The sequence below is a fragment of the Scyliorhinus torazame genome, chromosome 14, assembly GCF_047496885.1.
Source record: "Scyliorhinus torazame isolate Kashiwa2021f chromosome 14, sScyTor2.1, whole genome shotgun sequence".
NCBI lineage: Eukaryota > Metazoa > Chordata > Chondrichthyes > Carcharhiniformes > Scyliorhinidae > Scyliorhinus > Scyliorhinus torazame.
Window position 1 is genome coordinate 164968093 of NC_092720.1, and position 23823 is coordinate 164991915.

The following is a 23823-nucleotide window of genomic DNA, read 5'->3' on the forward strand; positions in this document are numbered from 1 at the left end:
TCGTTCCTTGTGGTCACTGCGGATTCTAGTGACGTTCACCTGTAGTATTCTCAGACGGCCATTGCACAAGACATGAAGGAGGGAAATTGTTTTCTGTTCAGGAAGCTCTGTGACCTTCAATGTCATGTGATTTTTATCAATCACACCTTGGGGAAGCTGCTATTCCATAAAACTCCAGTGACCTATTCAATTTAATGAAGCCATTTATTCTGCGGAGTAATTTACTCTGTTCCCCAACTATCTTTTGCCTGCCACCACCCAATATGCCTCCTGTCTCCACTTTAATTCACATCCTCTCTCCTCGCCCTCTTTATCTATCTCTCTTCCTGTCTCTCTCCTCCTAAGAGGAATAGAGAGAAAGTTTACCGTTTTAAACTCTATTTTATTTTGAAAAAACACAGCAGAAGCCCCACACAATATTACTGAGGTAATAATATAATTATGATGAAATTAAACTATTTTCAACTATTTCTCCTGCCTCTGTGGCACAACTGAAAATAAACTATTATCTGTGGGCTTGTCGTTTGCTGAATTGTTGTCACAGCATGTAGACTGGAGTCATGAATATCCAAACGTCCAAAAACTGAGTGTAATTTGAAGAGCCGCCTCAAACAGGTGACCTCTCTGTGGCAAATGGTTAGCACTGCTGCCTCACAGCGCCAGTGACCCGGGTTCAATTCCGATCTTAGGTGACTGTGTGGAGTTTGCACTTTCTCTCCATGTCTGTGTAGGTTGCCTCCGGTGCTCCGGTTTCCTCCCACAGTGCAAAGATGTGGGTTTGGTGCATTTGCCATTCTAAATTGCTCCTTCGTATCCAAAACATTAGGTAGGGTTGCAGGGATAGGGCGGATGAGTGGGCCTTGGTCGGGTGCTCTTTCAGAGGGTTGGTGGACTTGATGAGCCAAATGGCCGCCTTCTGCAATGTGGGGATTCTATGAAACCTGTCACTCGTTATTCCCATCTGGGCTGTGGTCATTTCTATGGTTGGTACCAGCGTCCTGGGTGATGTTTAATAAACCCGTGTTAAATTTAAACTTTATATCTAACTGACATTTAAAACTCCTGATACAGATTCAGCCGGATTACGGGGATAAAACTGATACAAACTAGTGGAAATGCTCAATTACAACCTGTGCACTTGTGGTTGTTGCATATTTGCCAAGGGGTTTTATTAAAGCAAACATTTTCAAAAATTGTCTATGACAAATTGAAGCAGTTTTATTCAAAGGTGGTACAGTGCGATCTGATTGACTTCATGATCAGTGCAGTGTGTAAACATTTACAGGATAATTTCTTCATCATTTTACAACATGTTTGTGTTTCAATAAATGGTAGGTGGGGTTTGTACAGGGAGCCCAGAGTCTGAGGAATTATTTGTGTGGCCCTGACAACAACTTTAATCCATGTTCATGGAATAATCCATCTGGAGTTGGACTTGAACTCACAACCTTGTTCTGTGAGTCAGAGGGTTGTGGGTTCAAGACCCACTCCAGGACTTGAGCACAAAAACTCCTGGCTGTCACTCCAGTGTAGTACTGAGGGGTAGAAGAGATTCCAGAGATCGGGAGGTGAGAGGCCTTAGAGGGATATGAAAACAAGCTCAAAAACCTCACTAAAACAAACACTGAGCTTCTCTGGGAAGAGTGGGTTATTCCTTGAGTTTTGCACTGAAAGGATGCTGAGTTAATACAGCCATATATTCTGATGTCTTCTTTGGATGATGTTTACCGATCTGGTCAAAGGTTAAATTGATCTCTTGAAACAATTGGACTGATGGTGGGAGGTTGGAGACAGACACTGCTGAGACAGACAGTGCTTTGGAAGGACAGCTCCCCTGTGAGAGCACTGTAAACAACTCCGTATAAGGGAAGCAGGTGAGCCAGCTCCAAGTCCGTGTTGACATCTTGGTGATTGGCGAGAGAGGAGGTGTAGGTGAAACAATCCTGACACACGTCACACTGGAAGGGTTTGTCTCCTGTGTGTTTCATGAGGGCCGACAACTGTGTGAAGGTTTTATTACAGAACTCACACTGATAGGGTTTCTCTCCTGTGTTAGTATTGATGGACCATCCTAAATTGCCCTTAGTGCCCAAAAAGGATAGCTGGGGTTACTGGGTCATGGGGTGGAGGTGTGGGCTTGAGTGGGGTGCTCTTTCCAAGGGCCGTTGCAGACTCGATGGACCGAATGGCCTCCTTCTGCAAAGTAAATTCTATGATTTACAAGTTCGGTGGACTGGATGAAAACATTGCACCTGAAAAGTTTCTCTCCTGTGTGAATCTTATGGTTACCCAGAAAGGTCAAATATTCAGAAAGAAAATTAGTATAAAACCCCAGTGTGAATGAGTTGATGTCTGTGGAGCTTCGATGACCATGAGAATGATTTGTCGCACACGTCACGGTTTCTCCCCAGTGTGAATGTGCCCGTGTTGCACAAATGACGATGACTGTGTGAAGGGTTTATTGCACAGCTTGTACATGAATGGTTCACTCCTGTTTGTGTGCACGGAAGGTTGATGAATCCGAAAATGATTTGTTACATTCCACACACTTGAACGGTTTCTCCTGAGTGTGAATGTGTTGGTGTTACACAAGCGTAGATGACCGTGTGAAGGTTTGGCTGCACACCATGCATGTGAATGGTTTCTCCCCTGTGTGAACGCGTTGGTGTCTGCAGAGGCTCGAAGACACTGAGAACGGTTTCTCACATACCTCGCATGTGAAAGGTTTTTCCTCCATGTCGATCGTTTGGTGCATCAGGAGATTGGAGGATAGGGCAAGTCTTCTCACAAATGTCACACCTGAAGGGTTTCTCCCCTCTGTAATTCCTCTGGTGCAGTCGGAGACGAGTGGATGTTGTGAAATGTTTATTGCAAACCTTACACTTAAATGGCTTCTCTCCAGTGTGGCTGCATCGGTGATCCACAAGCTCCTATAACTTTGCAAATTTGGTCACACGCATCACATGTGATGGTACCGCCCTGGTATGAATGTGTTTGTGTGCATGGAAGGCTGATGATTCTGAGAAGGATTTGTTGCACATTTCGCACTGGATCAGTCTCTCCAGTGTGAAAAGTTAGTGTTGCATGAGCGTTGATGACCATATGAATGATTTGTCGCACACTTCACTCATGAATAGTTTCTCCCTTGTGTGAATCCTCTGGTTTCTCAAGAGATCAGAGGACTGAGCAAAAGCCATCTCATAAAGATAACATCAAAAGGATTTCTCCCCTTTGTCAATCCTCTGGTGTCTCAGATGCCTCAAAGATGTCAAGAAACTTTAATTTTAAATCTCACACTTCACAGTTTCTCCCTAGATGTGTCAGTGATTCATCAGCTCCAATGACTGTGTGCGGGTTCGATCACACTGCACACATTCATGGTTTCTCTTCCATGTGGCTGCTCTGGTGTTCAACGTTGTACAATAGTTGTACCTGGTGTGTAAGGAGAGCCTGTGGAGTCTCATGAGTCCAGCAGCTCACACTTGAACAGCCTCTCACCTGTAGGAATGAGTCAGTGGTTCATGAGGCTCGATAAATGATTGAAACTCACCACTTGGAGCCCACTCACACTTCTTTCCAGCCTCACCCTGACCCATCACCCACAGCCGAACCTTCGGAAAGGTTGGTTCTCATGGAAGGTTCCACACCACTGACCAGTTTCAGATCTGACGATATGGGGCAGTACCGTAGCCTTGTGGATAGCACAATTGCTTCACAGCTCCAGGGTCCCAGGTTCGATTCCGGCTTGGGTCACTGTCTGTGCGGAGTCTGCACATCCTCCCCGTGTGTGCGTGACTTTCCTCCGGGTGCTCCGGTTTCCTCCCACAGTCCAAAGATGTGCAGGTTAGGTGGATTGGCCATGATAAATTGCCCTTAGTGTCCAAAATTGCCCTTAGTGTTGGGTGGGGTTACTGGGTTATGGGGATAGGGTGGCGGTGTTGACCTTGGGTAGGGTGCTCTTTCCAAGAGCCGGTGCAGACTCGATGGGCCGAATGGCCTCCTTCTGCACTGTAAATTCTATGATAATCTATGATGTCAAAGCTCCCCGGACCCAACCAATTTCCAGATGACGGTTTCACTGCCCAACCTTCTCTGTGTTGAGCAATGCTGAGAAGGATCTGGATGTCTTCCCACAGTTTTGTTTTTTGTTTATAAATTTAGAGTACCCAATTCATTTTTCCCAATTAAGGGGCAATTTAGCATAGCCAATCCACCTACCCTGCACATCTTTGGGTTGTGGGGGCGAAACCCATGCAAATACAGGGAGAATGTGTAAACTCCACACACTGTGACCCACAGCCGGCATCGAACCTGGGACCTCAGTGCCGTGAGGCAGCAGTGCAAACCACTGTGCCACCCCATCTTCCCACAGTTATGCAGTTGTTTCTTGGGTGATAGTCAGGATATATCTGTGGTGTCTATCCTCTCTGTATTCTCTATGCAGTGCGGTGCAATCCTTCTGTAGGACGGCTTGGAGCATTGGTTAGCATTGTTGATTCACAGCATCAGGGTCCCGGGTTCGAACCCCTTTTGGGTCACTGTCTTTGCGAAGTCTGCACCTTCTCCCTATGTCTGCATGGGGTTTTCTCTGGGTTCTCCGGTTTCCTCCCACAAGACCCGAAAGACATACTGTTATTTGATTTGGACATTTTGAATTCTCCCTCACTGTACCCGAATAGGCTCCGGCAACTAGGGGATTTTCACAGTACTATCCACTGGTCAAAAATGCTGCCCTGCAGTGTTAATGTAAGCCTACTTGTGTGTTAATGTAAGCCTACTTAAATAATTAAGATTATTTATTATTTAAAACAGGAAAAGGGGACACTAATTCCTCCAACTACCACTCCTTTGCTGAAGGGGCTGACTCCTCAGTTAGACTGTTGCACAGTGAGTGTTAGTCTGCTATTCCCCTGTGTGGTGATCAGATGCAAATCCAGAAGGAACACTGGATAGTTCCTCCGCCAAAACCCCATCTTCCCAGTCACTGTGAGGACAGTGGAAAAGACAGTCAGGTAGAATGGAAAATGGGCTATCAATAATAATAATGATCTTTATTAGTGTCTCAGATAGGCTTAAATTAACACTGCAATGAAGGTACTGTGAAAATCCCCTAATTACCATAGTCTTGAAGCTTGGGAAATTGACCGGTGAAATGGAGGCAGCTTTGAGCAGCAGATCAGGTGAGAATTTAAACTCGTCATTTTCCCTTCTGAATAAAACCTCACTTATTGCAGCTGCTGTCTCAGTTCCCCTGGTAAACGTTTGACAGAGATTTTTAGTGTGGAAATAGCATTCTTCATCCTTGGAGGCTTTCAAACTGACATCAGTGTGGGATGTGTAGCCTCGGATGTGTTTGGCAGCAGTTCAGAAGAGAGAGACTCACAGCTTCCAAGGCAGCGATAACGCACAGTGGTGGAATCAGCACAGGTGAAACAGGATAGAGTGGCACAGGAGTGAGGGAGACTGGGCGCAGGGGGAAACTAAGCAATTTACTCCCCTTGCTCTCCTCAAATTTCTATTTCCCCTCTCTCGCTACTTCTTTCCTACCTCTGACCTCGCTTCCTGTGACAGCTCCTGTCACATTCTGTTCCACTCCTATCACTCTCGCACCTCTCCTTCCAGAGATAGGGAGGGGAGAGGCCATGGAGGGATTTGAAAACATGCTTAAAAACCCCACTAAAACTTAACACTGAACTTTCTTGGGAAGAGTGGGTTATTCCTCATATTTTAATCCTGATAGATTGTTAGAACGGTGCCTAAACAATAGAATTTTCATGAGTGAATGGCAGCAGAATGGTTAATCAGCAGCACTGATTGAAGACAAACCCTTAAAATGTCCATTCCAGCTGACACCAGGGACTTTACCACCTTTCACAGTTTCAGGGACCCATACACAAAGACAACAATGGCACCTGCAGCTCCAACTAGTTACCACTTTAAATCAAATCAAACATTCAGGCTGCCAGTTTACAGGGGGAAAGGATTATGTTTACATCCTTGGGACTTAACCCCCGAGAAACTGAATCTAATACAGCAGAAATATTATGCTATTGTTCACCGTGGCTCAGTTAGCACTCTCGCCTCTGAGTCCGAATGTTGTGTGTTGAAGACTCATTCCAGACTCTTGAACTCTGAGGCTGACACTCCAGTGCAGTACTGAGTGAGCGCTGTACTGTCAGAGGGACCATCTTTCAGATCAGTTAAACCAAGGCCCTGTCTCTCATTCTCTCAGGGAATGTAAAAGATCCCATGACACTCCATTTTATAAGAGTAGGGAAGTTATCCCTGATGTCCTGGTCAATATGGATCCCACAATCAGGAGCTTGTGGTGTACAAATTGGCTGCCATATTCCCAGTGACTACATTTCAGAGAGCATTTTATTGGCTGCAAAGTATTTTGGACGCTGCGAGTTTATGAAAATTGATACATAATATTACAAATCCTGGATCAGACCCTAACATGCTGGGATAGTGGATAGAAAGCCCAATATTTAATTAAATTTGTAAGACTGTAAGGAAAGGATAATTTGTTCAAGGCGTGATTCCACGCACAAATAGGGATATGGTATATTAAAACAAAATTTATTACAAACACAGTATTACTAACTTTATCATAAAAACAATAGCTTAAAATTACCAGTTGAACAATGCTGACTAATACAATGAAACAATAATTTCTGACAGCTATCTTTTATTTCCACTCAAACAACACCCATGTCAGGTCAAAGTCCCCATTTAAATAGTTAACAGACCCAGGAATACTTGCTTAATAGAGATTTCTTGGATACCCTGCTTTGAGAAAGAGATATCCTTCAGGCACCAGCTGCAGATTCTACCCTGTCTCAAACTACTGATTAACCTGCCAGTCTTTGAGATACTGTTCATGTCCTGTTCACAGGTAAGTCTTTAATTCTCTGTTTTGGGTGAAACAGTTGCTGTTCACAGGCAGCTCAAAACTCACTTTTTTCAGAGAAGCTGCTTTTTGTCCATATCCCAATCTAAAACTCAACACTTGACTGCTTCAGGCCCGTCTCCTAGCATTAACTACTTACTAAGCTAAACACAATTTCTCTAATTATCTGTTCCACAGGGAAACTCCTTAATGTGAATAAAATTCCAGACTTCCGGTGGCGGTCATGGTGTGAGTGGTCACATATTTGGCAGCTCCCGCTAGAGCCGGCTTTGTTGGTCCTTTTCCCCGATTAACAGGCAGATGTCTTAACGGAAAAGGGTGCAGGAGTAGTGGAGGAAGACTATACTCCACCGGTGAAGTGAATAGATTCGTAGACCAGAAGTGGTCTTAGATGAAAGGGGCTGTAGAGCAAGAAAATTTCCTGTGACACAGGGAAATATGGCGGAGAGCTTGGGATCAGCCCTACCATCTCAATGGAGCAGTTGGTGGACTTTTAAAAAATAAATTTAGAGTACCCATTTCATTTTTGGCAATTAAGGGGCAATTTTGTGTGGCCAATCCACCTACCCTGCACACCTTTGGGTTGTGGGGGCGAAACCCACGCAAACACGGGGAGAATGTGCAAATTCCACACGGCCAGTGACCCAGAGCCGGGATCGAACCTGGGACCTTGGCTCCGTGAGGCAGCAGTGCTAACCACTGCACCACCACGTTACCCTTTGGAGTTTTTGAATGAAAAGTTCAGCCAGCAGAGAAGAGAAGCTATGGAGGATCTGGCAAAGACGGTGAACCCGCTGAAAGTGGGGATCGATTGCGTGGAGCTGAGGTTGGAGACCCAAAGTCAGGCAAACCAGAAGGTGGAGGAGATGGTGGGAAAGCATGAGGAGCAGTGTACTTCATTGAGGTGGGCCAGGCAGACCAGATGTACCTAGGAGGATAACGAGCTCCGGGTATATCAGGACCTGGGTGTGGAACAGGCCAAGAGGAGAGTGGGTTTCAACCGAGTAAAGTCTGCCCTCTTTAAGAAGGGGATGAAGTTCGGGATGTTGCACCTGGCCTGCCAATGGTCATGAGTATTACTTTGGTATATCGGAGGAGGCAATGGAGTTGGTTGGAGACAAAGATTCACCTGAGGAAGGAGCAGTGCTCCGAAAGCTAGTGATTTGAAACAAACCTGTTGGACTTTAACCTGGTGTTGTAAGACTTCTTACTGTGCTCACCCCAGTCCAACGCCGGCATATCAACATCATGGCAGGAGGAGGACATTGAACTCTGGAGGAGCTGTTTGGGTGTTGGTTCTCTATGCTCACCTGGTTGGGGAGTTCTTTTTTTTACTGTTATTGTTGTTACTTTCCTGTTTCTCTGGGGGGTGGGGTCGGAGGAGAATCTTTTTTTTTTACTCAGGGTTATTTGATGAGATGCTGGAGAATCCGCCTGAGTGAGTGCACCCTTTTGTTCCCTCCGCGTGTTATTCTCCTTTTTCTTTCTTTCGTATTGTTATTGTTTGCACCATGGGAGAGTGTGAGTAGGGAGGGGAATCAGTGGAGGGTAGGATGTTAGGCGCCATGGGTGGGGCTGCCAGGCTAGCTGGGTGGGCTCGTTCATGGGAGTGGTGGGTGAGCAGGTGATTAGTGTGTTAGTGGAGGTTGGGATTGTTGTTTTGTTTGGTGGGAGGACTGCTGAAGGGGTGGGGCTGTTGAGGTACGATAGGAGGGGGGATGATGACGGTGGACATCTGAGGGCGGGCCTGGAGGGTTGCGTGACAGGGGCTGGGAGCTGGCCCAAGAGGGGCTATGGGTGTTCGGCCGGAGGGGGCTGATCTCACGGAATGTGAGAGGACTGAATGGGCCAGTCAAGAGATTCCACGTGTTTGTGCATTTTAGGAGCTTAAAGGCGGTTGTGGCATTCTTGTAGGAAACACACCTGAAAATTGGGGAGCAGACCAGTCTAAAGAAAGGGTGGGTAGGTAAGGTCTTCCACTCAGGATTGGATATGAAGGCACGGGGACTGGCGGTCCTAATAAATAAGCGGGTAGCGTTTGCGGTGGGGAATATAGTAGCAGACTCAGGAGGGAGGTTTGTAATGGCGAGTGGGAAATTGGAGGGGATGCCAGTGGTCCTGGTGAACGTTAATGTCCCAAATTGGGACAATGTTGAATTCATAAGGTGGGTGCTGGTAAGATCCCAGACCTGGTCTCACACCGGCTGATAATGGGGTTTTTTAATGCATTAATTGAGCCGTAATTAGATCGGTTGAGTCCAAGATTGGGAAGGGTATCGGAGGTGGCAAGGGGATTGAAAGGGTTTATGGAGAGCATGGGAGGAGTGGACCGTGGAGGTTTGGTAGGCTGAGGATGAAGGAATTTTTGTTCTTCTCCCATGTACAGAGGCTGTACTCCTAGATTGGCTACTTTGTGCTGGATAGGACTTTGTTGGCAGGGGTGGTCGGCTCGCAGGACTCGGCGATTGTGGTCTTTAACCATGCGCCGCATTGGGTGACTTGCAGATGGATCGGGGAGGGGGGGGGGGGGGGGAGAGCGTCCGCAGTGGAGGTTAGATGTGGGATTATTAGCAGTTGAAAATCAAATGAAATGAAAAATGAAATGAAATTAAAATCGCTTATTGTCACGAGTAGACTTCAATGAAGTTACTGTGAAAAGCCCCTAGTCGCCACATTCTGGCGCCTGTACGGGGAGACTGGTACAGGAATTGAACCGTGCTGCTGGCCTGCCTTGGTCTGCATTAAAAGCCAGTGATTTAGCCCAGTGAGCTAAACCAGTAGTAGTAGTTTGTGAGCGGGTGAGGGCTACTATTCAGGGGTATGTGGAGCTGAATGACACAGGTGAGATCTCAGCCGCCACACTATGTGAGGCACTGAAAGCAGTGGTGACGGGGGTTTTTGTATCGACAAGGGCGCATAGGGACAAGATGGAGCGTGCGGAGATGGCGAGATTGGTGGACAAGATCCTGCAGGTTGATAGGAGATTTTCAGAGGCCCCGGAGGCTGGGTTATTGAAAGAGCGGCAGAAACTCCAGATGGAGTTTGGACTGATATCTACGGGTAAGGCAGTAGGGCAGCTGAGGAAGGCCAGGGGGCAGTCTATGAATATGAGGAAAAGGCGAGTAGGGTGTTGGCACACCAATTGAGGAAGCAGGAGGTGGAGAGGGAGATTGGAAAGGTGAAGGATAGGAGGGATAATATGGTCTTGGACCCGATTGGGGTATTTGAGGACTTTTACAAGAGGCTATATGATTCGGAGCCCCCAGCCGGGTTGGAGAGGATAAGGTGGTTTTTAGATGGGTTGAAGTCCCCAAGGTGGAGGAGGACCTGGTGGAGAGGCTGGGAGCGCCCACTGGATTGGTGGAGGTGCTGGAGAGTATGGGGACGATGCAGGCGGGAAGGCCCCGGATGGCTTCTCAGTGGAATTTTTAAAAACGTTCTCAGGCATGCAGGTGCAGCAGGCGGTAAAGAAGGCGAATGGTATGTTGGCCTTCATTGCAAGAGATTTAGAGTATAGAAGCACGGATGTGTTGCTACAATTGTACAGGGCCTTGGTGAGGCCACACTTGGGAGTATTGTGTGCAGTTTTGGTCTCCTTCTCTGAGGAAGGATGTTCTTGCTCTCGAGGGAGTGCAGCGAAGGTTTACTAGACTGATTCCAGGGATGGCAGGACTGTCATCTGAGGAGAGATTGACTAGGTTGGGATTGTTCTCGCTGGAGTTCAGAAGAATGAGGGGGGAATCTCACAGAGACTTATAACATTCTAACAGGACTAGGCAGGGTAGATGCAGGGAAGATGTTACCAATGATGTGTGTCCAGAACCAGGGGTCACAGCCTGAGGATTCAGGGTAAACTATTTTGGACAGAGATAAGGAGACATTTCTTCAAAGAGTGGTGAGCCTGTGGAATTCATTGCCACAGGAAGTAGTTGATGCTAAAACTTTGAATATATTGTAAGAGATGGCTGGATATAGCACTTGGGGGGAATAGGATCAAAGACTATGGGCAGAAAGCAGGATTAGGCTATTGAGTTGGATGGTCAGCCATGATCGTGATGAATGGGGGAGCAGGCTCGTAGGGCCAAAAGGCCACCTCCTGCTCCTATCTTCTATGTAACCTGTGGCCCCTGCTGGTAAGGGCATTAAATGAGGCAAAGGAGAAGGAAGAGATTCCCCCCCCCCCCACACACGTTGTTGTCAGCCTCAATTTCCTTAATTTTAGATAAGGACCTAGTGTGGGACCTACTGCCCAGTTTCATTGTTAAATGTGGATGCCACGTTGCTGGCGAAGATCTTGGCTTCTCGGATTGAGGACTGTATGCCGGGGGTGATAGGGGAAGACCAGACAGAGTTTGTAAAGGGAGGCACCTGTCGGCAAATATTAGGCTTTTGTTAAATGTTATAATGATGCCCCTGGAGGGACGAAATGTGGAGGCAGCGGTCGCTATGGACACAGAGGCCTTTGACCAGGTGGAATGGGATTACTTGTGGGAGGTGCTGGGGCGGTTTGGGTTTGGGCAGGGGTTTCTGGACTGGGTCTGGTGGTTGTTGTATCAGGCGCCGGCAGGGTGTGCGGATGGACCGGGTGAGTTTGGGGTATTTTAGGTTGCATCATGGGGCAAGGCACGGATGCCCACTCTCCCCGCTGCTTTTTGCCTTGGCAATTGAGCCATTGGCAATGGCGCTTAGAGCATCAAGGGGTTGGCAGGGGATAATGCAGGGAGGGGGGGATTGAGCATAGGATTTTGCTGTATGTGGACAATTTATTGCTCTATATATCAAACCCACTGGAAGGTATTGGACATATTGGAGGAATTCGGCCGGTTCTCTGGGTACAAATTAAACATGGGGAAGAGTGAGGTCTTCCCGATCCAGGCGAGGGGCCAGGAGAGGAAGCTGGGTGAGCTGTTGTTCAAGGTAATGGGGGCGAGTTTCAGGTCTCTGGATATCCAGATGGCGCGGGGATAGGAGCAGCTACATAAATTGAATTTGGCACGACTGGTGGTGCAAATGAAGGGGTATTAAGAGGTGGGACGTGCTCCCATTGTTGTTGGTGGGGCCGGTGCAGTCTGTGAAGATGACGGTTCACCGAAGGTTTTTATTTGTGTTCCAGAACCTCCCGATCTTTATTCCAAATACTTTTTTAAGGAGGGTTAATGCACTGATTTCGGGGTTTTTGTGGGCGGGTAAAGCCCCACGGGTGAAGAAGGTGCTTCTGGAGCGGGGACGTGGGAGGTGGGCTGGCCCTGCCAAATTTGATGAACTATTACTGGACAGCAAATATAGCCATGGTGAGGAAGTGGGGGAGGGATCGGCATGGGAGTGGATGGAGGCAGCCTCTTGTAAGGACAGTAGCTTAGGGGCACTGTTGACGGCGCCTCTGCAGTTCTCGCTGGCCAGGTACTCCACAAGTCTGGTTGTGGTGGCGGCCCTGAGGTTGTGGGTATAGTGGCGGCAGCACCTGAGGCTGGAAGGGGCCTGGTTTGCGCAGTGATCTGCAGGAATCATAGGTTCGCTCCAGGTGGGGATTGAGCAGTTTGGGGACCTATTCGTCGGGGGCAGCTTTTCGAGCATGGAGGGGCTGAGAGAGGAATATTAGCTGCCAAGCGGGAATGGGTTTGGTACTTCCAGGTGAGGGACTATGTGAGGAAGCAGATGCCGACCACCTGGGTTGCAGGACAAGGTGGTGTCGAAAACAGAGGTGGGTGAGGGCAGATCTACAAAGAACTAATGGACTGGGAAGGCGCCCCGATAGAAGTCAAGCGTAAGTGGGAGGAAGAGCTGGGGAGGGGGAGGCTGGGCTGTGGGAGGAGGCTTTGAGGAGAGTGAACGCATCCTCTTCGTGTGCGAGGCCCAGCCTTATTCAATTCAAGGTTGTTCACTGGGCACATATGACGGTGGCCAGGATGAGAAGGATTTTTGAGGGGGTGAGGATAAGTGTGGGCAGTGCGCGGATGGGCTTGCGAACCATGCCCATGTTGTGGGCCTGTCCAAAGTTGGAGGGATTCTGGTGGGGGTTTGCTGACATTATGTCAGAGGTGTTGAGGGTGAAGATGAAGAAGTGGCAATCTTTGGAGTGTCGGATGACCCGGGACTCCAGAGGGCGGGAGAGGCTGATGTGCTGGCCTTTGCCTCTCCGGTAGCCCGGAAACGGATCTTGCTGGAATGGAGGGACTCATGGGTGTGGGTGAGCGACCTCGTGGAATTCCTCAGGTTAGAAAAGGTCAAGTTCACCTTGAGAACTGTGGAAGGGTTTGCCCGGAGATGGAAACCGTTCATCGACTACTTCGAGAATAGTTAAGATGTCAGTAGTAGGAGGGGCCGGGTTAAAAAAGGAAGGTGGGGAGGTGGAGGGTAGCGGCAGGGAGGGTGGAGTGTTAGATATTGATTTGTTATTTGAATTTCTGTTTGCTCTATTTTTGGTTGTGGTTGTGTTTGATATATATATATAAATGCCTTTACAAAAACATTTATTAAAAATTCCATTCGCCCAACTTTTATGATGCGTTAATTGCACCTCTGTCTCCAAAAAGCCTTTCAAACCAGGATTTAAAAAAATTGTAGTGGTAGCAGTCAAATATTAACCCAGGCTTTTAACCCTTACTGCACCAACTACATATAATACAATATATCTGAAATTCCTGTATTCATCACAATAAATACAAGTCTTTCACTCTTCGGGAAATGTTATGCTTCCTGTAAACTGGAAATTCTAAACCCATTGATGGAGAAAGTATATCAGCCACTGTGACATTGACCAATATATTGTGTACAGGTCTCTTGCTGTGGGCTCCTGAGTGTTTCAGCGAATAGGAACACACTATGCTGTGAGATCAGGTAGTTCAGGTTCGGATAAAAAGTGTATTTATTGTCAGTCGTAAATCTTTACAGAAGACTGATAAAACAGCAAACAACAACACAATATTCAACTTACACCAAACCTTGAATCAACCAAAATAACAAATTCCCAGAACATGAAATGAATCTTGAAAGAGTGTAAGGTGAACAAGTCACATCATTATTACATTGAGGAATGATGTTGGGAGACCGGTTGACCTCTGGGACTGATGGTCGTTCCGTTCCTTGCTCAGTTGGTAAAATCAGATCTGCCTCATCAGCTGTCTGCTATGAAGGAGAAGCTTCTCCAATTGTATGTAGATGTCTGCGGTTGTAACGATAGATCTGGTTGTCAAATTCAACGTGGACAACTGAGCTGACAACTTCTCTACACAGGTCCCAAGTTACCCAGTGAGCTGACATTTGTTGAATGTTTTCACTCTGACTGGCTCTCTGACTCCCAGCTCTGGCAATGATGTGGAAGTTTTAGTAAAGTGAAATTTGGTTTTCTGTCGTTTCACTTTGATCTTGTCACTCACTCCTTTTTTTAAAAAAGAAAATATTTGATTGAGGCATTTATCATTTTAATTTTTAAACATCAGGTTTCAACAAGACCAAAACAATACAACCAACTCCCCCCCACACCCTGCAGTGACAAACCCCAGCCAACATGGCTTACACAAACAGTACCACCTTCCCCAGACCCCCCTTTTACTGGTTCTCCTGCCCTTAATCGCCTTTCCATACCTTCAGTAGGAATGTTTCTCTACTCTAACATTCCCTTCTGCACATCTGTGCTGAATGTAGTTGACTTTTGACCACCTCTTTTGCAATATTCACTGCTGTCTCAGCCTTTCCATTTGAATGGAGATATAATGAGATAATCGGGTCCAGTGAGAGTGAAGAGATCCACTCCATCTATGGTCTACCTGGATGTTACGAATCATGATCAGCTCTTTATCTTGCTTAGCTTAATGTTAATTACAAGCACTGCACTGGCTGGTGTGCTCCTTAAACCCATTGCTCATGTTTGGCCAGTAGAGGACTTTTCTTGCCTTCCCCAGACTAACCTTGATGGTTTGTGTGGATCTGCTTCACAATCTCTTTTTTCATCTCTTCAGATAATCACCCTAGTCCTTTTGTAAAAGATACCATCTTGGACAATCTTTTCATCTTTGTCTGCCCAATACTCTCTCACAGCAACAAGTGTGTCCTTGATAGTTTCAGGCCATCCTTTCATCACCACTTCATGTAACATTTGAAGAGTTATATCTTGTTGTGGAGTTTGTTTTATCGGAGCAAGATGCTTGTCTGTCAAATTCAATGTTTCTGCTGAGTTGATTCCAAAGCATGTTGTGCTGTTGCTTCTTATTTAATCTGGAAGATTACTCACACTGTACGAGCTTCATCAACTTCCTTCAAAAACAGTTGGAGAGAAGGTGATCAGAAGGTTTCAAGTCCGCGAGGAGATGTTGGTGTTTGGTGAGAGAGGAGCAGGTGAAACAATCCTGACAGACATCACATTGGATGGGTTTGTCTCCCGTGTGGGGTCACTGATGTTCCAGTCGGTCCAATAAATATGCGAAGGCTTCATTATAGAACTCGCACTCATAGAGTTTCTCTCCTGCGTGAGAATGTTGATGGACCAGGAGATACACTGACTGTGTGAAAGCCTTGTCACACACCTCACACCTGAATGGTTTCTTTCAGATTGAATCTGGTGGGGCTTCAGGTCAGAGGAGTGTGGTGTAAGCCTTCTCACAAACATTGCACTTGAAGAGGTTCTCCCTTGTGCGATTCCTCTGTTCTTCTGGAGGTTCAAAGTCATCATGAGAGTTTCATCACAAATCTCACACTTCAAGTGTTTCTTCCCTTGTATGTATCTTCTGATGAACAAGGAGGTTACATGACCTTGAGAATGATTTGTTGCACACATTGCACGTGAATGGTTTCTCCCCAGTGTGAATGCGGTGGTGGACACGGAGGCTCGATGACACAGAGAATAATTTGTCACACACCTCACACTTAAACGGTTTCTCCCCTGTGTGAATCCTCTGGTGGAGCAGGAGTCGCGTTGAGTCAGAGAATGATTTTTCACATATGTTACATTTGAACAGTTTCTCTCCTGTGTGAGTGCGTTGGTGTGTGCGGAGATTCCCTGACTGTGAGAATGATTTGTTGCACACCTCGCACTTGAATGGTTTCTCCCCAGTGTGAATGCGTTGGTGTATGCGGAGATCTGATGATGACGAGAATGATTTGTCACACACCTCACACATGAACGGTTTCTCCCCTGTATGAATCCGTTGGTGTATGCGGAGATCTGATGATGACGAGAATGATTTGTCGCACACCTGACATATGAATGGTTTCTCTCCTGTGTGAATGCGTTGGTGCCTGCGGAGGGTTGATGAATCTGAAAATGATTTGATACACAGTTTGCACCTGAATGGTTTCTCCCCTGTATGAATGCGTTTGTGTACAAGGAGGGTCGATGACTGTGAGAATGATTTGTTGCACACTTCACAGGTGAATGGTCTTTCCCCTGTGTGAATGGGCTGGTGATTGACCAGACCAGATAACTGTGTAAAGCCCTTGTTGCACACTTCACATTTGAATGGTTTCTCCCCGGTGTGAATGCGTCGGTGATTCACGAGTGTCGATGATTGTGCGAAGGCTCGGTCACATAGTTCACACTTGAACGGTTTCTCTTCCATGTAGCTGTCCTTTTGTTATGCACTTTGTGTGACCGGAGATCCTATGAGCCTGCGGAGCTCTCCTCACACTTAAACAGCCTCGCACAGTGGTTCTCGAAGCTCAATTAATGATTGAAGCTCTCACCAGACATGGAGTCTACTTACATTTCTTCCAATCACATAACGCCAAACCTTCGGAAAGGTTGGTTCTGGTGGAAGATTCCACACCACTGACTAGTTTCAGATCTGATGATATATCAAAAGTTCCCCTGACCTGACTGATTTCCAGATGATAGTTTCACTGTCCAACCTTCTCTGTGTTGAGCAATGCTGTGAAGGACCTGGATGTCTTCCCACAGTTTTGCAGTTATTCTTTGAGTGATGGTCAGGATCTATCTGTGGTATCTATTCTCTCTATATTCTCTGGTGTAGGACGATGCAATCCTTCTGTAAAACAGGAAAAGGAAACATGATTTCTTCCAACACCCTCATCCCCCATTGCTGAAGGGAATGGCTCCTCAGTTAGAGACTGTTCTACACGAAATGAATGAATGAAAATGAAATGAATGAAAAGGAAAATTGCTTATTGTCACAAGTAGGCTTCAAATGAAGTCACTGTGAAAAGCCCCTAGTCGCCACATTCCGGCGCCTGTTCGGGGAGGCTGGTATGAGAATTGAACCATGCTGCTGGCCTGCCTTGGTCTGCTTTAGAAGCCAGCAATTTAGCCCAGTGTGCTAAACCAGCCCCATTGAGTGTCAGCCTGCTTTTCCCCTGTGTGGGATCAGATACAAGTCTTTTCTTTTTCCTCACTTGAATGTCAATTCCTAGTTCCAGCAGGGACATTGAATAGTGACCAGGAATAGACAACGTGGCTACTTTCATTCCTCCATCCAGAGCCCCCATCTTCCCAGGCACCGTGTGGACAATGGAAAAGACAGTCAGGCAGAGTGTAAAACCGACTATCAATTCACTAAGAGTTTCAGTTTTGTTGGCGAAGACTAGTTTTACCCTTTGAGCATCTATTTAGTATCACAAACACTCCGGAGAAATGTTACGTCAATGGAGATTTTTTAATTCCTCCGCCTTTGTTTTCAAAATTATTTGAAGAAAACATACTGGGCAAGAAGAGCTGAAAATTAAGGAAAATGTTGCATCAATGCAGCTGATTGAAGGGTTCTGGTTTATCCTGGGAAATTAGATACACTGCACTCACTCAGACTGTACATCCCAAATTCAGCTCTCAGACACAGCACTGGGCAAAACGATCAAATCCAAGCCCAGGCTTTTGGGAAAGGCCAAGGCCTTCAGGTAAAATCACTGAAGGAGACATTAAAAGATATTTCAATAAATATGTCTCTGCACCCCCCCCCCCCCCGGATAATTACATCTCACCTTCTCATATTCAGAAATGACTCATCAACAAAACTCAGCCTGTAAATCAGAAGGGAAATGCTTCCAATAAACACACTCAATATCCAACACACAGCCAATCAAACAGCTCAGCACAAAGCACCGAGTAAACAGGTCTCTGAGCTGGGTCTTCTCACACAGCATAAGGGGCATTTGCACACCTGATTGCCCACAGGATAGTCAGACTGCCTGAACATTAGTGTGGATATTGTGCAATGTAATTCTTCTAAATTCTGCTCCTTCACTCACCATCTCCTGACTTGGTTTGGAGTCCCTACAGGAAGTGAAGCAGCTGTGGTAGAGGAAGAGGAGAGAATGGGCAGAGTGGGTGGGCTCTCTGATTGACGTCTCTCACAGACAATCCAAATATTTCTGCAGGAACAGGAGTTTCCTGAAGTTTGGGAAACTGACCGGGGAAACGGAGGCGACTTTGAGCAGCAGCTCAGGTGGGGATTTAAACTTGTCATTGTCCCATCTGAATAAAACCTCACTTATTGCAGCTGCTGTCTCAGTTCCCCTGGTAAATGTTGACAGAGATTTCTAGTGTGGGAAAAGCATTCTTCATCCTCGGAGGCTTCCAAACTGACATCATCAGTGTGGGATGTGTAGCCTCGGATGTGTTTGGCAGCAGATCAGACGAGGAAGACCCACAGCATCCAGGACAGTGATGACCTGCAGTGAGATCAACACATGTACAGCAGAGGGACCCAGGAAAGGGAGAGGGTGATGGGAGTGTGGGACAGAAAGGAGAGTGGGTGAGGAGTTTGAGTCAGTGTTTGGGGAGTAACTCTGTTACTGAGGGAGTAACCACAGGATTGGGGAGTTCTGCTGTAACTCGGTGTAAACTGCACTTGGCGAATTCCTCTTCCTTGGGGGGAGGAGTGACTGGTGACTCGGAGATCGATTCTCACAAAATACAATAAGGTTCAATTTGACCATCGGCCCACGGGGTGGAGCGTCGGGGACGAGGCGATGAGGCAGTGCCTGACCTGCTGAGTATTTCCAGCATTTTTCGTTTTGATTCTCGTGTTTAAAGTACATAAACAGACCATTCGGCCCAACTGATTTCTGCGGCTGCTCCATGAATCTTCCCACCGCCATCGCTCTGGTTCCGACCAAGGGTCAGTCTCTGCTTTTCAATTCGATTCAGCCGCTCGGCCTCGCGCTTCCTTACATTCCAACTCACCAACCGCCGCTACGCGCGGCAGAACTACAACCCCCATCAGGCACTGCGGACTGGCTCGATTCCATGCTGCCTCTCCTCACTGCGCATGCTCCGAGGACAGTGTGGGTAATGGTTGTCTGAGTGTCTGCGCGGAACCAGAAAAATCCGCGAACCATTGAACCCTGCATTCCGGTCAGGGACAGGGATTGGACATTGTGAATGTGGGCGGGTTTACAAAATAACCGTTTCGCCGATTTGCTGCAACAGCCGTCAATCAGAGAGCCGAGCTATTTGATTGGCTGTGTGTTGGATTGAGTGTTTATTGGAAGCATTTCTCTTCTGATTTACAGGCTGAGTTTTGTTGATGGGTCATTACTGAATATGAGAAGGTGAGGTGTCATTATCTGGGAGGGGCAGAGACACATTTATTGAAATGTCTTTTAATGTCTTCTTTAAAGATTTTAACTGAAGGCCTCGGCCTTTCCCAAAAGCCTGGGCTTGGATTTGATAGTTTTGCCCAGTGCTGTGTCTGAGAGCTGAATTTGGGATGTGCAGTCTGAGTGAGTGCAGTGTATCTAATTTCCCAGGATAAACCAGAACCCTTCAATCAGCTCCACTGAAGCAATATTTTCCTTAGCTTTTGGCACTTTCTGCTCAGTGTGTTTCCTTGAAATGATTACGAAAATAAGGGGAGAAATTTCAAAATCTCCATTGAATTAACATTTCTCCTCGGTGTTTTTGTTTTAAACATATACTCGAAGGGTAAAACTGGTCATCAACCAGGGCTCATAGTGAATCGATAGTCCATTTTACACTCTGTCCAACTTGTTTCCATTGTTCTCATGGTGTTTGGGTAAATGGGGGTCTGGGCAGAGGAAAGAAAGTAGCCACGTTATCTGCTCCTGGTCACTATCCAGTGTCCCTGCTGGAAACGAGTGACATTCAAGTAAGGAAAAAGAAAGGACTTGTATCTGATCCCCACACAGAGGAATAGCAGACTGGCACTCACTGTGGAACATTCTCTAACTGAGAAGTCAGCCCCTTCAGCAAAAGAGGAGTGAAGTTGGAGAAAATCATGTTTCCTTTTTCTGTTTTACAGAAGGATTACACTGTACTACACCATAGAATACTGAGGATAGACACCTCGGATAGATCCTGCCATCACCCAAGGAACAAATGTGGAAGACATCCAGTCCCTTCACAGCAATGCTCAACACAAAGAAAGTTGGACAGCAAACCATCATCTGGAAATCGGTCGAGTCAGGGGAGCTTTGACATGTCATCAGATCTGAAACTGGTCACTGGTGTGGAACCTTCCATCAGAACCAGCCTTTCTCCAGGTTCACCTCTGGGTGATTGGTCAGGTTGACTCTGGGAAAAAGTGTGAGTGAGCTCTAAGTGTGGTGACAAATTCAATATTTCATCATGCCTCAAGAACTACTGACTCATTCCGACAAGTGAGAAGCTGTTCAAGTATGAGGTGTGAGGAGTACTCCATGGGCTGATAGGATCTTCGAACACCCAAGATGCATCTGTAATAATCTCTGTTAACACAAGGGCAGCGAAATGGAAGAGAAACGATTTAAGTGTGAGGTTTGTGATAAAGCTTTTGTGAAATCATCAGGCCTCCTAATACACCAGAGGATTCACACAGGGGAGAAACCCTTTGGGTGTGAGGTGTGTGAGGCAGCTTTCACCAGTTCCTCCAAGCTTCTGAGACACCAGAGGATTCACACAGGCGAGAAACCATTCACATGTGAAGTGTGCAATAAATCATTCTTGCAGTCATCGGACCTCCGTGTCCATCAACGCACTCACACAGGAGAGAGACCGTTCAAGTGCGAGGTCTGTGATGAATCATTCACACAGTCATCGACTCTCTGTGTACACCAACGGATTCACACCGGGGAGAAACCATTCATGTGTGAGATATGTGACAAAGCCTTCTCAGATTCATCAGCCCTCCGGAGACACCGACGGATTCACACTGGGGAGAAACCGTTCAGATGCGAGGTATGTGACAAATCATTCTTGCGGTCATTGGATTTACGTGTACATCAACGCACTCACACAGGAGAGAGACCATTCACGTGTGAGGTGTGTGATGAATCCTTTACTCAGTCATCAAGCCTAAATGTACATCAACGTACTCACACTGGAGAAAGACCGTTCACCTGTGACGTCTGTGATAGATCATTTGCATGGTCATCGACTCTCCGTCTCCATCAACGCACTCACACCGGGGAGAAACCGTTCACATGCGAGGTGTGTAATGAATCATTCTTGTGGTCATCAACCCTTCGTGTCCATCAACGCATTCACACAGGGGAGAAACCATTCAAGTGTGAGATGTGTGAGAAATCATTTGCGCAGTCATCAAACCTACTTGTGCACCAACGCACTCACACAGGGGAAAGACCATTCACGTGCGAGGTCTGTGAGGAGTCATTCTCGCGGTCATCGACCCTCCGTGTCCACCAACACATACACACTGGGGAGAAACCATTCCAGTGTGAAGTATGCAGCAAATCATTTGTTAGGTTATCGAATCTCCATGTCCACCAACGCACTCACACGGGGGAAAGACCGTTCAGGTGCGAGGTCTGTGACGAATCATTCACACAGTCATCAAACCTCCGTGTCCACAAACGCATTCACACTGGGGAGAAACCATTCCAGTGTGAGATGTGTGACAAATCATTCTCGCGGTCTGAGAATCTCTGTTCACACCAACGTAATCACTGGGCAAAGACCTTTCAAGTGTGAGATGTGTGACAAATCATTCTCGCGGTCTGAGAATCTCTGTTCACACCAACGTAATCACTGGGCAAAGACCTTTCAAGTGTGAGATGTGTGACAAAGGCTTCATGTGAGTATTGAAGCTGGTCCATCAGAAGATCCACACAGCAGAAATTATTCAAGTGTGAGGTATGCAACAAATCATTCCAAGGTTCATCAAAACTCCTGTTCCATCAGATTGTCCACGGAAGGGAGAACCATTAACACAGGAGGGAGAAGCCATTAAACATGTGGTGTGCGACAATATATTCTTGAATTCATCAATTTTCTGCAGCACCATAGTCTGAGATGACCATCGGCTGCATTCCCCTTTGAGGGGGAGAGTTGACTGGTGGTGGTGTAACCTGAGGATCACCACACCTCAAGTGAGGGGCAAAGTTGAAAGGTGGGGACTTCATGTATAACCATTACAGGAATTGAACCCATGCTGCTGGCCTTGCTCTGCATCACAAACAGCAGTCTCGCCAAGTGAGCTAAACCTTACAAGATACTCCCTATAAATAGGCCATAAGGAAAATGATCACACTTGAAGAAAAAAACTCTTTATTCTTTCTTATCTTTTCCAATTCTCATGTTCATCGAGCCTCTACGCCCACAAGCGCATTCACACAGGTGAGACGCAGTTCAAATGTGAGGTGCGCAACAAATCATTCTCAGATTCTCTGCACACACCGATGCATTCACATGGAAGTACAGTTCAGGTGTGAGATGTCTGACAAAAGTCTTCACAAAGCTTTCAAAGCCCCTGGTCCATCAGACAGTCCATGCAGGGGAGAAACATTTGAAGTGTGAGGAGTGCAACTAATCATTCTTACAGTCATCTAAAGCTCCATCAGAGGATCCACAGAAGGGAACAACCATTCTAGTGTGAAGTTTGGGGTAAAGCTTTCTTGACATCTTCTATGCGAGATATCAGTATGAGTTTTGTCAGAAATCCTTCACACAGTAGTTGAGCCTCATGGAACATCAATAAACCCACATAAGAACTACCCAGTCTGTTCTACAATTCATGGGCATTGTTCTACAATTCATGGGCATTATTCATTATGCACTTTCAAGAACTGAATAACATCGAACATTAGTTGGGGGTGGGGTGGGTGGGAGGGAGAGTTGGGGGGGTGTGTTGATGGTGACTATGGGTGATTCCTGATTTCTTTTTGTCATTTGTTTATGTGAACATGGTGGGAGGATGGGATCGTTGTTATTGATATGGGGATTGACATATTTGTGACTGATTATTATTGTTGGGTGTAAATTTGAGAGAAAATGTGAAAAAGGAGGAGAATAAAAAAATATTAAATTAAAAAAAAAACTACCCAGTCTATTTCTTGCCCAAATCTGTCATCAGAGTGTGAATCTCCCTACACAAGTTCACTGCAAAGGGTGTTTAGTGGTGTTGGGGCACAGAACAAAGAGCAGCTTTCACTCACATAAAACAACTAGTGACGACAACTCCGGTGCTGAGGTATTATGGCGCCAATGATGAAGTCACCCTGCAGTGAAATGCCAGTGATACAGGACTTGGAGCAACCCTCATGCAGCAAGGACAAACGGTATGTTTATATCCAGAGCATTAACGCAAACTGAATAATGCGGTGTTCAAATTGAGAAAGAGTGCCTGCATATTGTCTTTCTTTGTGAGCATTTCAGTTAGTACCTGTTTGGAAGAAAGTGATGGTAGAGTCTGACCAAAAACCACTTCACGGCATCTTTCTCAAAACACTTCAACTGCTCCAAAGTGTTTGCAAAGAATGTTACAGCATCTGCAAAGTTACCATTTGGAAGTGAAGACCTGAACACTTTAAAGACTACATGTGCAATGTGTATGTCATGACAGAAAAAAATGGACCGAGTTTTGTTATGTAAATATGATAATTTTCTTTGTGGATTATTTATGTGGAGTAACTTATAAACAAAAAGGGGGATGTTTGGCTAAATCTCTTTGAGGATCCCATATTAATGTGGCCTCTGATGTTCTTATATATAAATAAAGGTTTGAGGC

General features: G+C 46.3%; 2 protein-coding genes across 2 annotated transcripts in view; one reads left to right on the plus strand and one right to left on the minus strand.

Moving 5' to 3' along the window:
* Positions 1 to 13754: 13754 nt before the first annotated feature.
* LOC140389072 (uncharacterized) overlaps positions 13755 to 23823 on the minus strand; it is an 85762-nt gene continuing 75693 nt past the window's right edge. The window contains exon 4 of the mRNA XM_072473233.1: positions 13755 to 16482. Within this exon, the coding sequence (XP_072329334.1) occupies positions 15601 to 16482 (882 nt within the window). The 3' untranslated portion in view covers positions 13755 to 15600. The remainder of the gene's footprint in view (positions 16483 to 23823) is intronic.
* LOC140390141 (uncharacterized) lies at positions 19205 to 22904 on the plus strand. The gene is given in 3 exon segments (XM_072475073.1): positions 19205 to 19411; positions 20122 to 21742; positions 21744 to 22904. Coding segments are annotated over 2 exon segments (1281 nt in total). The 5' UTR covers positions 19205 to 19411; positions 20122 to 20588; the 3' UTR covers positions 21871 to 22904.